This window comes from Phalacrocorax carbo, chromosome Z, assembly GCF_963921805.1.
Source record: "Phalacrocorax carbo chromosome Z, bPhaCar2.1, whole genome shotgun sequence".
NCBI lineage: Eukaryota > Metazoa > Chordata > Aves > Suliformes > Phalacrocoracidae > Phalacrocorax > Phalacrocorax carbo.
Genome location: NC_087548.1, coordinates 31,894,346 through 31,910,799, shown reverse-complemented (window position 1 = coordinate 31,910,799; position 16,454 = coordinate 31,894,346). Strand labels below are relative to the sequence as shown.

At 40.4% G+C, this 16,454-nt stretch overlaps 1 protein-coding gene and 1 long non-coding RNA gene across 2 annotated transcripts in view; one reads left to right on the top strand and one right to left on the bottom strand.

Annotated features, from left to right (window-relative positions):
• The window catches only part of GLIS3 (GLIS family zinc finger 3), a 175,055-nt gene extending 170,157 nt beyond the window's left edge, over positions 1-4,898 (top strand). Inside the window, exon 10 of the mRNA XM_064438436.1 lies at positions 588-4,898. Within this exon, the coding sequence (XP_064294506.1) occupies positions 588-724 (137 nt within the window). The 3' untranslated portion in view covers positions 725-4,898. The remainder of the gene's footprint in view (positions 1-587) is intronic.
• Positions 4,860-14,751, bottom strand: LOC135310528 (uncharacterized). The gene is made up of 4 exons (XR_010370626.1): positions 14,689-14,751; positions 13,950-14,038; positions 13,654-13,740; positions 4,860-6,928 (listed from the first exon to the last, which is right to left on the bottom strand). It is a non-coding gene; the product is annotated as an uncharacterized LOC135310528 (long non-coding RNA).
• Positions 14,752-16,454: the final 1,703 nt, after the last annotated feature.

Here is a 16,454-nt window from a genome sequence, read left to right as displayed (position 1 = left end):
TCTTTTGTTGTCCATCCACACAGGATGATTTCACTTAACGTTTATTGTGCTTTGAAATCTGTTTTACCTCTTGATCATTCAGTAGTACATTAAAGAGCCAATGCACCTGTAAGTTCAAAGATGCATCTCACAGTAAACATCCCAAAAGATGGGAGTTTTTCTGCACACAGTTACTCTTGTGCTTACTACTATTGCTTGTAGAAATTAGTAATTTCTGTACCAGGGTCTGCTTTATAGCAAATGAGTTCTACAATATTTTATTGCCTCTTATCATAGGTTGGGTATGATGAAATTCGATAAGCAAGCATGATGTTTATTTTTAAAATTATCACAGTTTTAGCACCCACTAAATGGGCAAGTGTTAGTTGTGATGAAATCTGCTGTACTTCAGTCTTGATTCTGACAGAACTGAAATTCCTCCCTTGGTAAGCAGTAAGTTATGTATTTTTTAATTCCCTACATATGTTGGCTGGTTTGTTTTGTTTGTCTATTTGGTTTAAGCCATATCCAGTTCTCTACATAAGTATTAGGACATTCTCCATGATATAGTTACCCTGATTAATTAATGATTTTTGTATTTTTTCCAGTTTATGACTTTCCAGCAGGGTCCACAGGTATCTTTGGTGATTCAGCTCGCAGCATGCCAGAGGATAGCAGTTTCCTACAAGTAAATGCGGTGGATCGTTGTTCTAGCCAGCTTTCTTCCGTCTACACTGAAGGCTAAAGTAGCATAAATCTAGTTACAAGAACTTGATTCCATTTCATCTTGACCTTCTGATATATCTCTACAAAATTTTTCTCTCCATGAAACTGCCATGTATGTATGGGGATATAGATTGATATACATACATAAAGGAGAGAAAGAAAGTAATTGCTGAACATTCATCATGTTATCAAGCAGTCAACTGGGAAAGAGAATGTTTGGAGAAAGCAAGCTTTGCCAAAACCTTAGCAATTGTTTCTTTTCTTTTCATCTGTGGCACAGCAACTCTGCTTTTTTTTTCTTTCTTCTTTTCAATTTCTTAAAGGGAATTCACAGACTGAATAAGAAAATTGCTTGTTGGCTGAAATCCTTTCAAGCTGAATGGGTGGACCTGTTGAAGAACACAGCTTTAGAAAACTCCTTTTTATAAAAAAAAAAGGAAAAGAAGTAAAACCAGAGCATATTACAAACATTTCAAAGGCACACAGCTTTTTGCACAACCTGTTCACATGTGATGCTTCCAAAATCAAACACACACAAGCATCAAAAAGGGAGAGAAATTAGACATGTATCCTGGCACTAACCATTGGGGTAATTGGTGCAGGTTCTTTTTGGTGCCAAACATCATTGGTACTGGATTTATTACAGGCTTTGGTTTAGGCAGTGTTTTCCTTCCCTCTGTATTTTAAACCATACAATATGGCCATTGCTGGTTTTCCAATATTCCTTCTGACGCAGTGCTTAATGCAATGAATAAGAAGGGTTAAATGCACTACATGAGAAGGTACATGGACTTTGTCTATATTTAGCACAGCTGCTAGATAAAAATCAGTATGTTTTAACTTTCTGTTGATATTTAATTATGTTATAGAGTTTTATTGCTGTATGTGCTATAGTACTCTGTAGGAAGGTTTAAAATACCCTGTAGAAAATATATTATTCCTTAAATTCCACATATTTTTTTAAAAGCAATCTGCACTGCTTCATTTAAAGTTTTGTTGCCCTAACATTTTTCATTTCCATAACACATTTTAGGAGGAAGAGCTACTCCTAAGTTTGCCATGTTCCCTTTGGAACATCTCTAAATAATTAGAGATGTAAAACTGAACTGCTTTGGTGGTTTTGATTTTTCTACTCAGTATCAGGCTCTGGTCCTTTAATTTAGTCCAGGATGCAAGAAAATGAGGTTGCACTTTGTGAAAGCTACAAGGGTATGAGTTAAAACCAGTATTCTGAGTGGAGATGTGTCATTGCTGTGATCCTACATACCTTGGGAGCAACTCTTACATTATGTAAGACTGAATTTTAGGTTATTAACCCCTGTTCATCAATTCCGTGGACTTCTTACTGTGTAGTGTGCAGCTTCATATTCTCATGACTTGAGTTAATGAGGACAAAAATCCAAAGTTCATTCTTACAGGCTAGACCATAACTACACTTCTGAAATCACTCGTCTAGAAAGGTGAATTTAAAAAGATGTTTATACAAACATTTTCTTATCCTGAGAAGCTTTTGTGAGTTGCTGAAAGCAGTTTGGGTCAAATTCATAATTTAATTTGCCATTATGTTGCATAGATGAATATACATCCAGATGTTTATAAACACTGGCAGTCTTTTGAGGTTTATATTCAGTGAGTGTATTTGTACATAAAGGCATATGTGCTTATATGTTTAAGGAGATTTTCATCCAATAAATGCAAAGTATATATGGATAAACTGTACACATAAATAACATACAATAAGAAGTAATATGGCTTAAATCCAGATAATTCTGTACTAAATTCTTCCCCCTTTTATTCTGCTTCTCACATCACAACTGAATGTGTCCCTCTGCTTCAGCTTGCAATAGTAGGTCTTGTTACCAGATGTGGTTTGCATTGGTTTAAACGATAGCAGGCTTCCCTACACAGGTATACATACACCAGCAAAAAGACAGTCCTTTTGCATTAATGTATGATCTGGCTCAGCGCATTGACAGTGAGTTTCATTTTTTAATAAAGCTTTAATTTTGTGCTATCTTAAAGCCCTTTCTGTGGCCACTCCACATGCATAGCTTGGTTCGTCAGGAGGAATTAGGAATGCTGAACACTTCAGTTTCAAATGTGTAGAACTATGTTTTGTTCCACTGAAGTCAGTAAGGGCAGGATCAGGCCTGGTGTATACATATGCATGTATATGTACATACATACTTTTGTATACTTCTATATATGTAAGTCCTTCAGGGTTCTTTTAACCACATGGTCGTCCAGAATTTGTCAGTTGCTGTGTACAAAACTTAAATATTGCTGCTGACTTCAGCTCTGTACCACCTTGACTTTAAATCTTTCGAACTATTTTTTCTAGGATCTGAATACAGAAGCTATCCAGTAGAGAGGGAGCTTATACATCAGGAAAGATCCTGACTGAAGGGAAAGTGAGAAGACAGAATTCAAAAAGGGTATTCATAATTTGGGGATTCATCACTTACATTTAAAAAAGGAAATTTTTGCAGGTCGTTCATTCATTCATTTTTTCACACACAAACACACACGCACATATAGAATACATATTTACAGCTTTCTGTGAGCATTAATCTTAGAAAGAAAGAGCTAGAGTACAGTCAAGCAAATGAGAGTGGGCTATCAGTGTGTTAAAAGGTACACCTTTGTTTACTTCTGTATCGAAGACAGAGGATTCTTCGTTATTATTTCATTATTCTCTTTGGAGTCTGACTTTCGGGGATCAACTTTTATCACTGAGGACAACTGTATTAAAAAGAACCATTTTATCTCATGTATTTTGAATATTTAAATAGGGAATTGTGTTTGTCACATGTTACAATGAAAAATGGTGCTTGTGAAAACACATAGTGTAATGCCAGTTACTGACTTACATGCAAATACTTGTGCCTCAGTGATTTTTGTGTTGTTATTCTACTTGCTGGATTATTAACTTTCTAAAGGGATTCATATCTAAGAGATGAAGTTATTTAGACTATGGACATTAAACAATATTCTGATGAACTTATTTACAGTCATCCTTTTATACAGTTCTCTTGTTTTCAGACTCAAATGGTCTATTTATATCTGCATTAGAAATGGGTCTACACTGGAGTTTAAAATATAGTTTTAAAGCGCATGTGTACATGTGTGAGTGTATGTGAATGCATGTGTGTATTTGGATCTCCCTTTCTCTCTCTATATATATACACATGATATACCTACAGGCATTATGGTTTACTAATACTGGATGCTGAAGTATTGCAGTGCTAAGGCCATCTGTCACATTGTATTTTGTTTTCAACTTTCTTTGAAGAGGTGTGAATGAGTATAAAATTACATTTTAACTGTTTATTACCTGTTTTCCCTGCATAATTTTATAGCAGATTTTTTTAAACAGCACTTTCTTGTTGTTTGTGTGAAATTTTGTCGTTTTTTTTTTAATTATTTTTTATTTCCTATGAACAGATAAAGCAAAAGACCACAATTTAAAACCAGCTGAGTGGGGGTTTATTTAAGAAAAAAAATACCTTTATTCTGTACAGAAAGCAGCATCTTGTGTAATTTTTTACACAAAGCACTTTGTTGAGGAAAGAAAAAGAGAGTAGGTTTTTCCTAAACCTTGCAGAGTATTCTACATATTTATACATGCTTACTCATACAGATATGAAGTCCATTTGCCATCCTGTATATCTGGCTGATATTTGCTCTAAAAACATATATGTTGCATACCATGAAAAATAAATTTTTAAAAGAATTAGTTATGCTTTTTTCTCTACTAGTATGTATAATTTTGTGATTTGTTGTAGTTACTTTTCATATAATCGTAAGTTATTCTTGTCCTGTTTCATAAAATTCTTTTTTATGTAAGAGGTAAATTTGAAAGGTGTATGTGCATGGTACAAAATAAAAGTGGAAAATTATAACTCAATGACATGACAAGTAGAACGTCTTATTGTGAGATGCCTTTCAAGAATACTGCTCCAGGCATTGTCTTTCACCATAAAACTACTAGTATTTGCATGGGTTAGTATAATTAGAAACAGAAATAGAAAAAAAAATCTCCGAGATTTCTTCTAAAAAACACTTGGGTCAGAGGTTTAAGTCTGGATTTAATTATTGTTATAGTGAGGCTAGAGATTTGTAGTGGTAAATTAATGCCTCAGTATGTGTTTACACCCTGGGTGGAGACACAAATAAAAGAACTTTTAATTACATTTTTGGGCTGTGATAATTTTTATTGGTTTCTTTGTTCATGTGGTTCTACAACACAACGTGTAAGGAGATTTTGCTTTTCTGTCTGTTATTATTTCTAACTTAAGCAATTAAGAAGTTATTTCAGAGCATTTAATGTAAGGAAAAGAGCATCTATTTTTATTATGCATTAGGCAAAATGCTAACAAAAGATAGATACAGTGGTTGATATTGTCCATATTGTCCAAAACACATCCTGAGAATCCAGCATGCTTAGGGCATAAGAGATTACCTTTTACCGCACCCAGAAATTAGACTAGAAATCTAAGGACAAAATACAAACTAATAAATCAATTAAGTGCAAAATAATCCTGTTATATGTTTGCAAAGATACCTTTGAAAATAATGGGCCAAGCTGATTTTACTACAAAATTAATATCAAGGATGCTTCTGAGTCAGTCATGAGGAATACAAAGAATAGTAAGCCCAAATTCATTGACTGGTATACAAGTGAGCTTAGTAGAGCTTTACTAAAAATGAACTTTGCCCAGTGCATTCTTATTTACCCTGCATCTTAATTTAATGTAAGAAACCTGCCCCATGGTATAGCAAATATTGTTAGTGAATCCTGCAGGCCACCATAAAGAACTGAGAGTTGTTGAACTCAAGTGTTTCAGAATTCAGTTTTTCTTTTTGATGGAGAAAGAGCCCTTAAAAGGAGAAGTATACAATTTCCCTGCACAATGGGGAGTAACATAGAATCATAGAATGGTTTAGGTTGGAAGGGACTTTTAGAGGTCATCTGGTTCAACCCCCCTGCATCTTCAACAGGATCAGGTTGCTCAGAGCCCCATCCAACCTGACCTTGAATCTTTCCAGGAATGGGGCATCTACCGCTTCTCTGGGAAACCTGTTCCAGTGTTTCACCACCCTCATAGTAAAATATCTTTTCCTTATATCCAGTCTAAATCTACCTTACTTTAGTTTAAAACCATCACCCCTTGTCCTGTCACAACAGGCCTTGCTAAAGAGATTGCCCCATCTTTTCTATAGTCCCTGTTTAAGTACTGAAATGGTGCAGCCTTCTCTTCTGCAGGCTGAACAACCCCAACTCTCTCAGCCTTTCTTCACAGGAGAGGTGCTCCAGGCCTTGGATCATTTTTGTGGCCCTCCTCTGGACCTGCTCTGACAGCTCCATGTCCTTTCTTGTGCTGAGGGCCCCAGAGCTGGACGCAGCACTGCAGGTGGGGTCTCACCAGAGCGGAGTAGAGGGGCAGAATCACCTCCCTTGACCTGCTGGCACGCTTCTTTCAACATGGCACAAAGCCATGTGCTTTTCTCTGGTTGCCTGAGCTGGATCAGTTTTTCATGCTGTCCTGCAAACCCTCCTATAGTAAAATAGTAAAGTGTAGGAAAGAAATAATATGACAGCTATATTCCTCCAGAGGACATAATTTCTTAATGAAAGTTGCCTGAACTTTTTATTCTATAAAGTGTTGGTGTTTGGTTTTTTCCTATTTCAGAACAAAACCCATTTGGAAACATCAGAATTTCTCACAAGATAGAAATTTGGCTGGCAGGGTGGTGGTGGTGGTTATTATTTCGTTGCCTGTACGTAGTCATAGGAATCCTCCCATGCACCTGTACCAAAGCCACAGTGTGTTCCTGAATTTATACCAGCTCTGCCCTATTGGAAAATAGTTCAATAAAGCTCCATTTGCTATACAGCTATCACCTTTAATATGAGTGGAGAAAACCAAACAGCATTCTTCCATTCTGAATATGAATCTATTCATACTTACTGCACCTAATTACAAGATACCTTGTAATAGAGTGACTATGTCTGTACGAAAACACAACTGTCCATTTTCCTAGGCCATGATCCTCAGGAAAATGCTTCTTCATGTTCAGACTTGCTCTTTTCTACCTTGAATCGTTTTAACATCCCAAAATGATGCTGCAAGCCAGAGTCTGGGCAGAACTAAGTAAGACTGTAAAGCTCTGGGAAAGCAAGTGAAAAATACTGGTGCCCGAGTTGTCTTCTCCATACTACCTGTTGGAGAAAAATGGGTGGTTAGAAATAGGCAAATAATACAAATCAATTCCTGGTTACATGGCTGGTCTCAGCTTGAGGGTATTGGCTTTTATGACAACAGGATGTTCTTCAACAACCGTAAGCTGCTAGGGAGGGAGGGGCTCCACCTGTCTGGAGGGACAAGGGAATATTTGGCAGAAGGCTGGCAAACTTGGTGAGGAGGACTTTAAACTGAGAAACTCAGGGGGAGGGGGACAAACTGACAATGCTAATGCCATCACAAACAATGGGGGAACAAGGCAGGACAACCTGAGCAGTGATAAAGGTGCTGTGGCGGCCTCATGAGATGGCAACCAGGAGACTAACCACCTCAAGGGTTTGCATGGCTGTAGTGGGTACTTGTACACCACTCCAGGGAGACCTGCGTGCTCAAGCACCTTTCTGAAATGCCTGTACACCAATGCATGCAGCATGGGGAATAAACAGGAGGAACTAGAGGTCTGCGTGCAGTCACAGGGCCATGATATCATTGCAATCACAGAGACATGGTGGGATAGCTCGCATGACTGGAATGTGGTCATGGATGGCTACAGGTTTTTCAAGTCAGACTAGCAAGGCGAGGTTGGGGAGTTGCTCTTTATGTGAGGGAGCAACTAGAATGTATCGAGCTCTGCCTTGGAGTGGAAGGACAACAAGTTGAGAGCCTGTGGGTAAAAATTAAGGGACAGCCAAATATGGGTGACACTGTTGTGGGCGTTTTCACCGGCCACCTGATCAAGATGAGAAAGTTGATGAAGCCTTCTGCAGACAGCTGGAAGTAGCCTTGCAGTTGCAGGCCCTGGTCCTCTTGGGGGACTTCAACCACCCTGATCTTTGCTGGAAAAACAATATGGTGAGGCATGCACAATCCAGAAGGTTCCTGCAGATCATCGAGGACAACTTTCTGATGCAAGTGGTGGAGCAGCCAGCAAGGTAAGATGTGCTGCCTGACCTTATCCTAAGAAACAAGGAAGGGCTGGTTGAGGACATGAGGGTTGGGGGTACCCTTGGCTGCAGTGACTGTGAGATGGTGGAGTTCAGGATCCTGTGTGGTCGAAGCAGGGCAACAAGTAGGATTACAAACCTGAACTTCAGGAAAGCTAACTTTGGCCTCTTCAAAGACCTGCTAGGAGGAATCCTATGGGCTAGGGCTCTAGAAGGCAGAGGGGTCCAAGAGAGCTGGACAGTATTCAAGGACCACTTCCTCTGAGCTCAAGATCAGTGCATGCCCAGGAGGAAAAAGTCAGGCAGAGGAGCCAGGAGACCTGCATGGATGAGCAAAGAGCTTCTAGAGAAACTCAAATGGGAGAGGGAGGTTCACAGTATGTGGAAAAAAGGACTGGCTTGCTTGAGAAGAATATACGAACATTGTCAGAGTGTGCAGAGATGTGACAAGGAAGGCCAAGGCCCACTTGGAGTTAAATCTGGCAAGACATGTCAAAGATAACAAGAAGGGCTCTTTAAATACATCAGCAGTAAAAGGAAGACTGGGGATGAAGTGGGGCCACTGCTGAACAAGGTAGGGGCCCTGGTGACACAGGATGCAGAGGAGTTACTGAATGTCTTATTTGCCTCCATCTTTACTGCTAAGGCTGGCCCTCAGGCATCTCAGCCCCCCCAGGAAGAGAGAAAAAGTCTGGAGAAAGGAAGGCTCACCATAGGTTAAAAAGAACTGGGTCAGAGATCACCTATTGAAGCTGGATCCTCACAAATCCATGGGCCTCGATGGGATGCACCCATGAGTGTTGAGGGAGCTGGTGGATGTCCTTGCTGAGCCACTCTCCATCATCTTTGAAAGGTCGTGGAGGACAGGATAGGTGCCCAAGGGCTGGACGACAACAAATGTCACTCCAATCTTCAAAGAGGGCAAGAAGGAGAACCTAGGAAACCATAGGCCAGTCAGCCTCACCTCCATCCCTGGAAAGGTGATGGAGCAGTTCATCCTGGAGGTCATTTCCAGGCATGTATAGGACAAGAAGGTTATCAGAAACAGTCAACATGGATTCATGATCATGCTTGACCAACCTGATAGCCTTCTGTGATGGTGTGACTGGCTGGGTCAATGAAAGAAGAGCAGTGGATGCTGTCTAGCTTGACTTCAGTAAGGCGTTTGACACTGTCTCCCACAGCATCCTCACAGGCAAGCTCAGGAAGTGTGGGTTGGATGAGTGGACAGTGAGGTGGAGAGAGAACTGGCTCAACAACAGAACTCAGAGGGTCGTGATCAATGGAGCAGAGTCTGGTTGGCGGCCCGTCACTAGCGGTGTTCCCCAGGGGTCTTTGCTGGGTCCAGTCCTGTTCAACATATTCATCAATGACCTGGATGATGGGATAGAGTGTAACCTCAGCAAGTTTGCTGATGATACCGAGCTGGGGGCAGTGGCTGATACACCAGAAAGCTGTGCTGCCATCAAAGGAGACCTGGACAGGCTGGAGAGCTGGGCTGAGGGGAACCTCATGAAATTCAGCAAGAGCAAGTGCAAGGTCCTGCACCTGGGGAGGAACAACCCCATGCACCAGTACAGGCTGGGGGCTGAACTACTGGAAAGCGGCTCTGCTGAGAAGGGCCTGGGAGTGCTGGTGGGCAGCAAGCTGACCCTGAGCCAGCAGTGTGCCCTTGTGGCCAAGGCGGCCAATGGTAACCTGGGCTTTATTAAAAGGAGTGTGGCCAGCAGGTCAAGGGAGGTTATCCTCCCCCTCTGCTCTGCCCAAGTGAGACCACATTTGGAGTGCTGTGTCCAGTTTTGGGCCTTCCACTTCAGGAAGGACAGGGAACTGCTTGAGCAAGTCCAGCGGAGAGCTAGGAAGGTGATCAGGGGACTGGAGCGTCTCCCGTATGAGGAAAGCCTGAGAGACTTGGGTTTGTTCAGCCTGGAGAAGAGAAGACTGAGTGGGGATTTCATCAATACCTGTAAATCTCTGAAGGGTGGGTGTCAGGATGATGGGACTAGGCTCTTTTCAATAGTGCCCAATGGCAGGACAAGGGGCAATGGGCACAAGTTGGAACACAGGAAGTTTCACCTCAGTATGAGGAAAAAACCTTCTTTACAGTGTGGGTGCCAGAGCAGTGGAACAGGCTGCCCAGGAAGGTTGTGGAGTCTCCTTCCCTGGAGATGTTCAAAATGTGCCTGGATGCGTTCCTGTGCCCTCTGCTCTGGGTGTCCCTGCTCAAGCAGAGAGATTGGACAAGATGATCTCCAGAGGTCCCTTCCAACCCCTACCATTCTGTGATTCTGTGATTCTGTGAAATGCATTTCGAATTACCTGATTTTTAAAGTTTCTATGTAAACAACTGTAAATAAGCTTCCTCAAGAAGCAGCTTTAAAAAGCTTTTCCCCTAATGGACAGTCTTAAAGTGGACAACTTCTGCATGACTGTGTATACTCACTCACTGCAATATATAGCTACAGGAAACAGAATGGTAAAATTAATATTGCAGAACAAAAATGTTAGTTCTTTTAAGGTTGCTGTGTCTCCTTCCAAAATGTTAATTTATACCTTTTCTCTACTTTCCTTGAAACTATGATGTTCTCATTTAGAAGCTAAGTATGAAAAATCATTCTACCACATCTTCCCATGCCATTTATAGATTTACAACCAAAGTAAATTTGCCCAGCAGTCAGTATCATTAATGATTCACAAATGAGATGGGCTAGTTCAGTGAACTGTAACAAAGAACGCCTTTCTATGTGTCCATTTAAAAGTTCCAGCATACCTTTGTTATAACTAGAAGTGCAAACCTCATGCATGGTTGCAGCTAGGTACACAGGATAAAGCATTACCAGTACATCTAGGTAGACAAATGAAAATATAACCATTTCCTCAATATCATGCATTTTCCCCTTTTGACCAAAAACGTACTTGAATCTGCCAGTTAGTGGGCACGCTGCAGGCTTGGCTACACATGTAAATCATCTGACTTCAGCTACTCCTGGAATGGACACAGTGAGTATGATTAAGCTCATGAAAACCAGGATGCCCTGGCCTCCTTATTCCCTGAAAATTCTCTGAAAATTCCAGCATGAATCTGTTGGAAAAACACAAAACAAAGTTGCTGCTAGTACTGTGGCTGATATTTACAATCACAATAACAAGACTGACAGCTTCGTGATTTCACTTGTTAACCCCCACCTGGCATAGCACACAGTTGTAATTATACTGTATCTATCTTTGGTTGGAGGAAGAGGAAGGACACTTTGCTTAAATGGAAATTAAATTAGTAGTGCCTGAGTGATGATCCTAGGCAAAAGTTAAAGCAGGAATGTTGGACCAGCTTATTCATCAAAGAACGGGGAGTAGTGTTTGTTGGATGGCACCATTGCTGCACTAAACTTTCATTCATGATCGACTTGACTTTTATCCAATGAGGAATCCAAACATTTCTGCAAAATGGAGATTTTTACCCTGGCCACTTAAAAGCTGTGAAAGCTGCGTTCTATCATATGTCGGGTTGGGTTTTTTTTTTTACCCAATCCTTCTTTAGAAGCCAAATAAAAATTGCTGGATACAAGTTGTCTAGTTTCAATGCCAGTTTTCTCTTTTATGACTTTGTTAAGAAAGACTGTCCACAAAAGCATTAAATATGGTAGCAATTTTGTGATCTAGATATGTAATGATTAGAAACTGTATTAAAATGAGTTAACTAATTTTAGGGAACCTGCTGAAATAGAATCTGCACAATGCTAGTAATTTCTATCATAATTACTCAAACCAAAGCTGAACCACCATTTACAGTAAGATGAGATTACCTAACTAATGGAAAAGCTGCCTAAAGGTTGAACTGAAAACAAAAGTGGCACTCAGACCCACTGTGGTACTCTTCCTTGTTGCTACACTTTTTCTACTACTTGCAGTTGAGTGTCTCAATTACTCAAGGGCCCTGTTTCACTGTAGAGACTGGCACATGCAGAATTTGTGCTGGCAGTTGGGCTTTTCAGCTTGGTGGGCCTTCTTCATGGAAACTGCATGCTATATACATTGCTGAGCAAACCTACTTTGAATAAAGGTGGGGGTGGTTGTTTGTTTTTTAGCTATAACTGACTTACATAATAGTGGCTTCATTGCATTTACTTTATACTTTCTTCTTTGATCCCTAACCCCAGCATGACAGTCAATGAGGCTCTATCTCAATGGCTCAAAGGACAAAAAGAATTGAGTGTGCCAATCTGTTGTTCCTCGCTTTACTTTCACTTCACTGTGTGACCTCCAACAGGACTTTTAACATACAGGAACAAGCTGAAGCCAGGCTGCTTGGTCTGATCAGTTTTTCATGCCTTACTGATGGAGTTGTTACTTTCACTGTATGAATTATGGCCTCATGCAAGGCTATTGTTCAAGTCACCACACACGATGAAGGCTGTTAGCAGAGAAACAAGGGCCTTAGGGGAAATTATGACTAAAAGTGATCTTCATGCTCCTTTGGACCAAGGGATTGCTGGTGTTGGGCCTACTGGTCATGCAAACTGGAACACTCTGATAGCAATAGGTTTGCTGAAGCAACTGGCAACCACTATGGCCCAGGACTGACCGCAGTTTGTGCCTTTCCCAAACATGCTCTCTGCACAGATCGATGGCTTTGGTGACTCTGCCACCTGAGAATCTCACCACAGAAAGGATCTTCAGGAAGCTGACCAACTGGGTTTTACACTGGACTTGGGAGGATCATTGTTATTGAGCAAAGCCAAAGCTTCTGGACGTAATTCTGACCACCTGTATTAGGGAAAATCTGAAGGAGAAGCCTAGTATCTATTTTTGCCCAATGAATGCAATGAATTGCATCAAATGAATTCCTGCTGAGCAGTCTAATATTTATTATTGCTGTTTCTTTGTGTTTAATGGCTTTAGGATATTCTTTTATGCTAAAATCAATACCAAGAAAGGAGAGGAAAAAAGCTTTTCATGTAGTATCTTTTCTCTTCTGTTGCTCAGAAAATCCTCCTGACAAAGCACACTAAACTTGGTTTGGGACTGCACAAATACGAGTGAGGGATTTACACCTCTCTGCTTGCAGAAGGTAAGTAGGATAACTTACATTGCCCTAAGTTGTATATCCTGCTTGAGAATCATACTTAAGTTTAAATTTGAACTGAAGTTTGGGTTTAACCTAAAAGCAAAAAGAAGTCACTGACATGTTCAGGTGCTTTTTGCCAATTTGCTCAAAACATACTGCAACTAAATCACCTGAAGGCAGACATGGTATTTCTATCCCATTAGTTTACACAGTTTAAGCTAGTTGTGGAATCAAACTCAGAGTCCTGTTAGAAAACCTCAAAAACAATTAGTGTTATGCTGCTCTTCCCAAGATCCACTGGGAAACACTGGTCTTGTGAATGGAAAAACTCCATCTCCTTGCATGCTTAATATGTGAATTGTGGCCTGCTGTGTCATAGGAGGCATCATTGCTCTGGTGAGGATGAAACGTGTTGTCTTTAAAGAATCAAAGAGTAAAGGAAATGATAGGTAGATATATAACCTATTTCTCCACTTAAAAACAGTAACAAACATTTAGCCTGCAATGAAAGGGTCCTAGTAACTTGGTTTCAACTGCAAAAAGAAGTATCATTACAGCAAGCTAGCAGTAGCAGGGAACTGGCCACAGGCAACTGAAACTAATTTTAAATGTTGATTCAAGAGGCTCAAGAGCATTAAATTTTCAGGAAAAAAATGGTGAAGGAAAGAATAAAAACAGTCATAGTACAACATACCTAAAAACCATATATGTATAGAGGCACAGGAAGGACAGGTGGGCCTTGATAAAAGATTTTTCCTTTCAAAGCTCTCAAGGCTCTTTCCTAAAACAAGAGGAGAATACATCATTAACCTTAACTGGGTGTTGCAGTTGCCAGTAACATAACATTTATAAGACTATGAATTGTAGAGTTTCAGACCAGCTAAAGCCACTGCAAAGATCCAAGAAACTACTATTTATTGGAAGATGTAGGTTACTTATAATCTAGAAGACCTTCCAGTGGTGGTTTGTTGCCTTCTGAATTTGTCTTACCTTGATTTTATGCTGACAGCTCATGAAAGCCGTGTTCCAACTTCATGTAAACCCTTGAGCAGATTCTCAATGGCACTGTACATATGTACCTGTTAATAACAAGTTGCCATGGTGAAAAAGTACCACCATTTTGGCACAGCAGAGTTGTACATCCAGTCTTCCTTGACATAACTGACTGCAAAAACTATACCGCAAAGGGCAATTTTGCATTCACTGGTTCCTATTCTTTTATTCCTCTCTATTCTTGTCTCACCTTTCATTCTCTCGCTTTGAGAGAGAACTGACACCAAGTATGCAGTCTTCCTTGGTATTGCCATCGCAGTCACTGAATACCCTGAGACTCACTGTCAAGTTCGCTCTATATGGAAAGTAGGGAAAATCTCACCCCAAAGACAGGAGGAACATCTGTCATCCTCTCTCCCAGTTTTTTGCTGGAGTGGGAGAATAATAGAAAAGTCTATAAAACTGAGACATTCAAATGTTCACTGTAATGCAGGCTTTTTGAAGCGTACAAGGAGCGATTCTGCTAAAATATATATAGAGAAAGCACGTTATGAGCATGAATACCAAATCAGGCCTAGTAAGTACCACAGTAGAAGCTCATCTAAATTTCATATACTCGGGTTTGGGTGAAAAGGAGGGAAAATGTGAGTAATCTACATTTTTTGCCTCTGATGGCTGCTCCCTGCTAGACTACGTGTGGGTCTGTAAAATGCTGGAATTAACCCCATAGTCTTACCTCATCCTGCAGGCATTTAACAAAGGCAGTATTCTTGAATGCTAAGTTTCAACTAATTATCAGAACTGAGTGAGAGAAGAAGGGGACAAAGAGCACCTGACATGATGCCATGTTAATAATTCACCCAGACGTCTAGGATAACATAAGCTTTCTGTGCAACATTTCACGAGCTCCTGAAATGGCTCTTATTTCTCAGCAAAGGAAATCACCTGATGAAAAATGGCAGCTAGTAAGTGTGTTAGAAGTGTGTCACCTCATTTTACATCATTTAACTTGTGTAAGTGTATAAAGCACTGTTGCTGCAGAGTTGTATTTTACACACAAGAATCACAATATTCTTTGCTTTTCTCAGTCTTCTTACAGGCTCCAGTAATTAATCCTGGAAATTGTACCTGGGAATTCCAAACATGCATCTTTGCACAGTGACAAAATGTAATGGGGTGCAAGGGCACTCCCGAAACAACAGGGTGAAAAAGGATCTCAGACCACAGTTCTTGAAGAGGTCACATTCTTAATGAATTCTTTGAATAGCATAAATGTGATGGCCCATGAAAATATATGCATGCCATAGCCTAAAAAAAATAGAAAACCAGAATCAAGTTATGCTCCAGACCTGATTCAGAGCAAAGATGACTCCCATTTGTGAGTCTGCATTTACTAAGTGAGTCTTCATTACATCAGAAAGACACATTTCCCAGATTACCTTCTGGACTCAATGTCCTTATACAATGCCATAACCATCAAGCAGCTCTAAAAATAACAAAGCCATATTTTATGAGCTACTCGTGTTACTACAAGGTTAGAAGCTGAGGAAAACTCAGGAAGGTTAGTAAGCATATCAGCTACTCTTCAATGAAGGTAAATAAATGCTGTTACGGAATAACGTTGAAACAGTAAGTAAGACCTGCCGTCTAAAATGCAGGAGTTGAGTGAAACAACCTTGAGGCTTTATTCTCCTCCATCTGGCTGCAGCAAGAGAAGAGCACTGAAAAAAGTAACAGCACGTTCTGCCTAGGCTGAGGAGGGATCCTGGTCCCATACCTGCCTGTTCTGTTGGGGTTGTGGGTTTCCAGAATAGTCTTGGGAATGTCAGGCAAAGTCTTCATATGCCTTTTTGAACTCCAGGGACTCTTACTCTTTGTTCGGTAAAACGGCTTAAAAAGCATTCACAACAAAGAGAACAAAAGCCCCCTCTGAGCTGATATTAGCCACTGAGTTACTTCGATACTGTCCTGAAAAGAAAAAGTGAAATTAGCCACAGGCACGCTTCCAGCAGCAGATCAACTGGAGTTAATTTTTCTACCATTCAAAGGCTTTTATTACTTTACATAAAAACAAGAAAAAAGATGTACACATCAACAAAACGGGATAAGGCCCCTATCTGTTTCAGAGCAACAGCCCTGGTAGCATGTGGCAGTTGCATAAAACAGAAATATATAAATTCTTACAAAAATCCGATCTTATGCCAACCCAAACAACCTTGCTTAGTCATAGGATTCCACAAAACCATGCCATCACTCCTGAAAGTGTTGATGGGCCTCATCTAATTGGTATGTGATCTTTCTAAATTTGCTCACCCTCTCAGTCCTGAGTACTGGTTGACAATGCTAATTTTGTTTGCTGACTTCCTCTCTTTATGTCTGAGGGTCCTGGGTTTGAGCTAAGTTACCCTAATTTTGGAGTGGTGTCACTCAAATCTGTTTCCATGGAAGTCTATGCTTACTTTCTTTACTTTCCAAAAGCAAACCTGCCACAGGAACACGTGG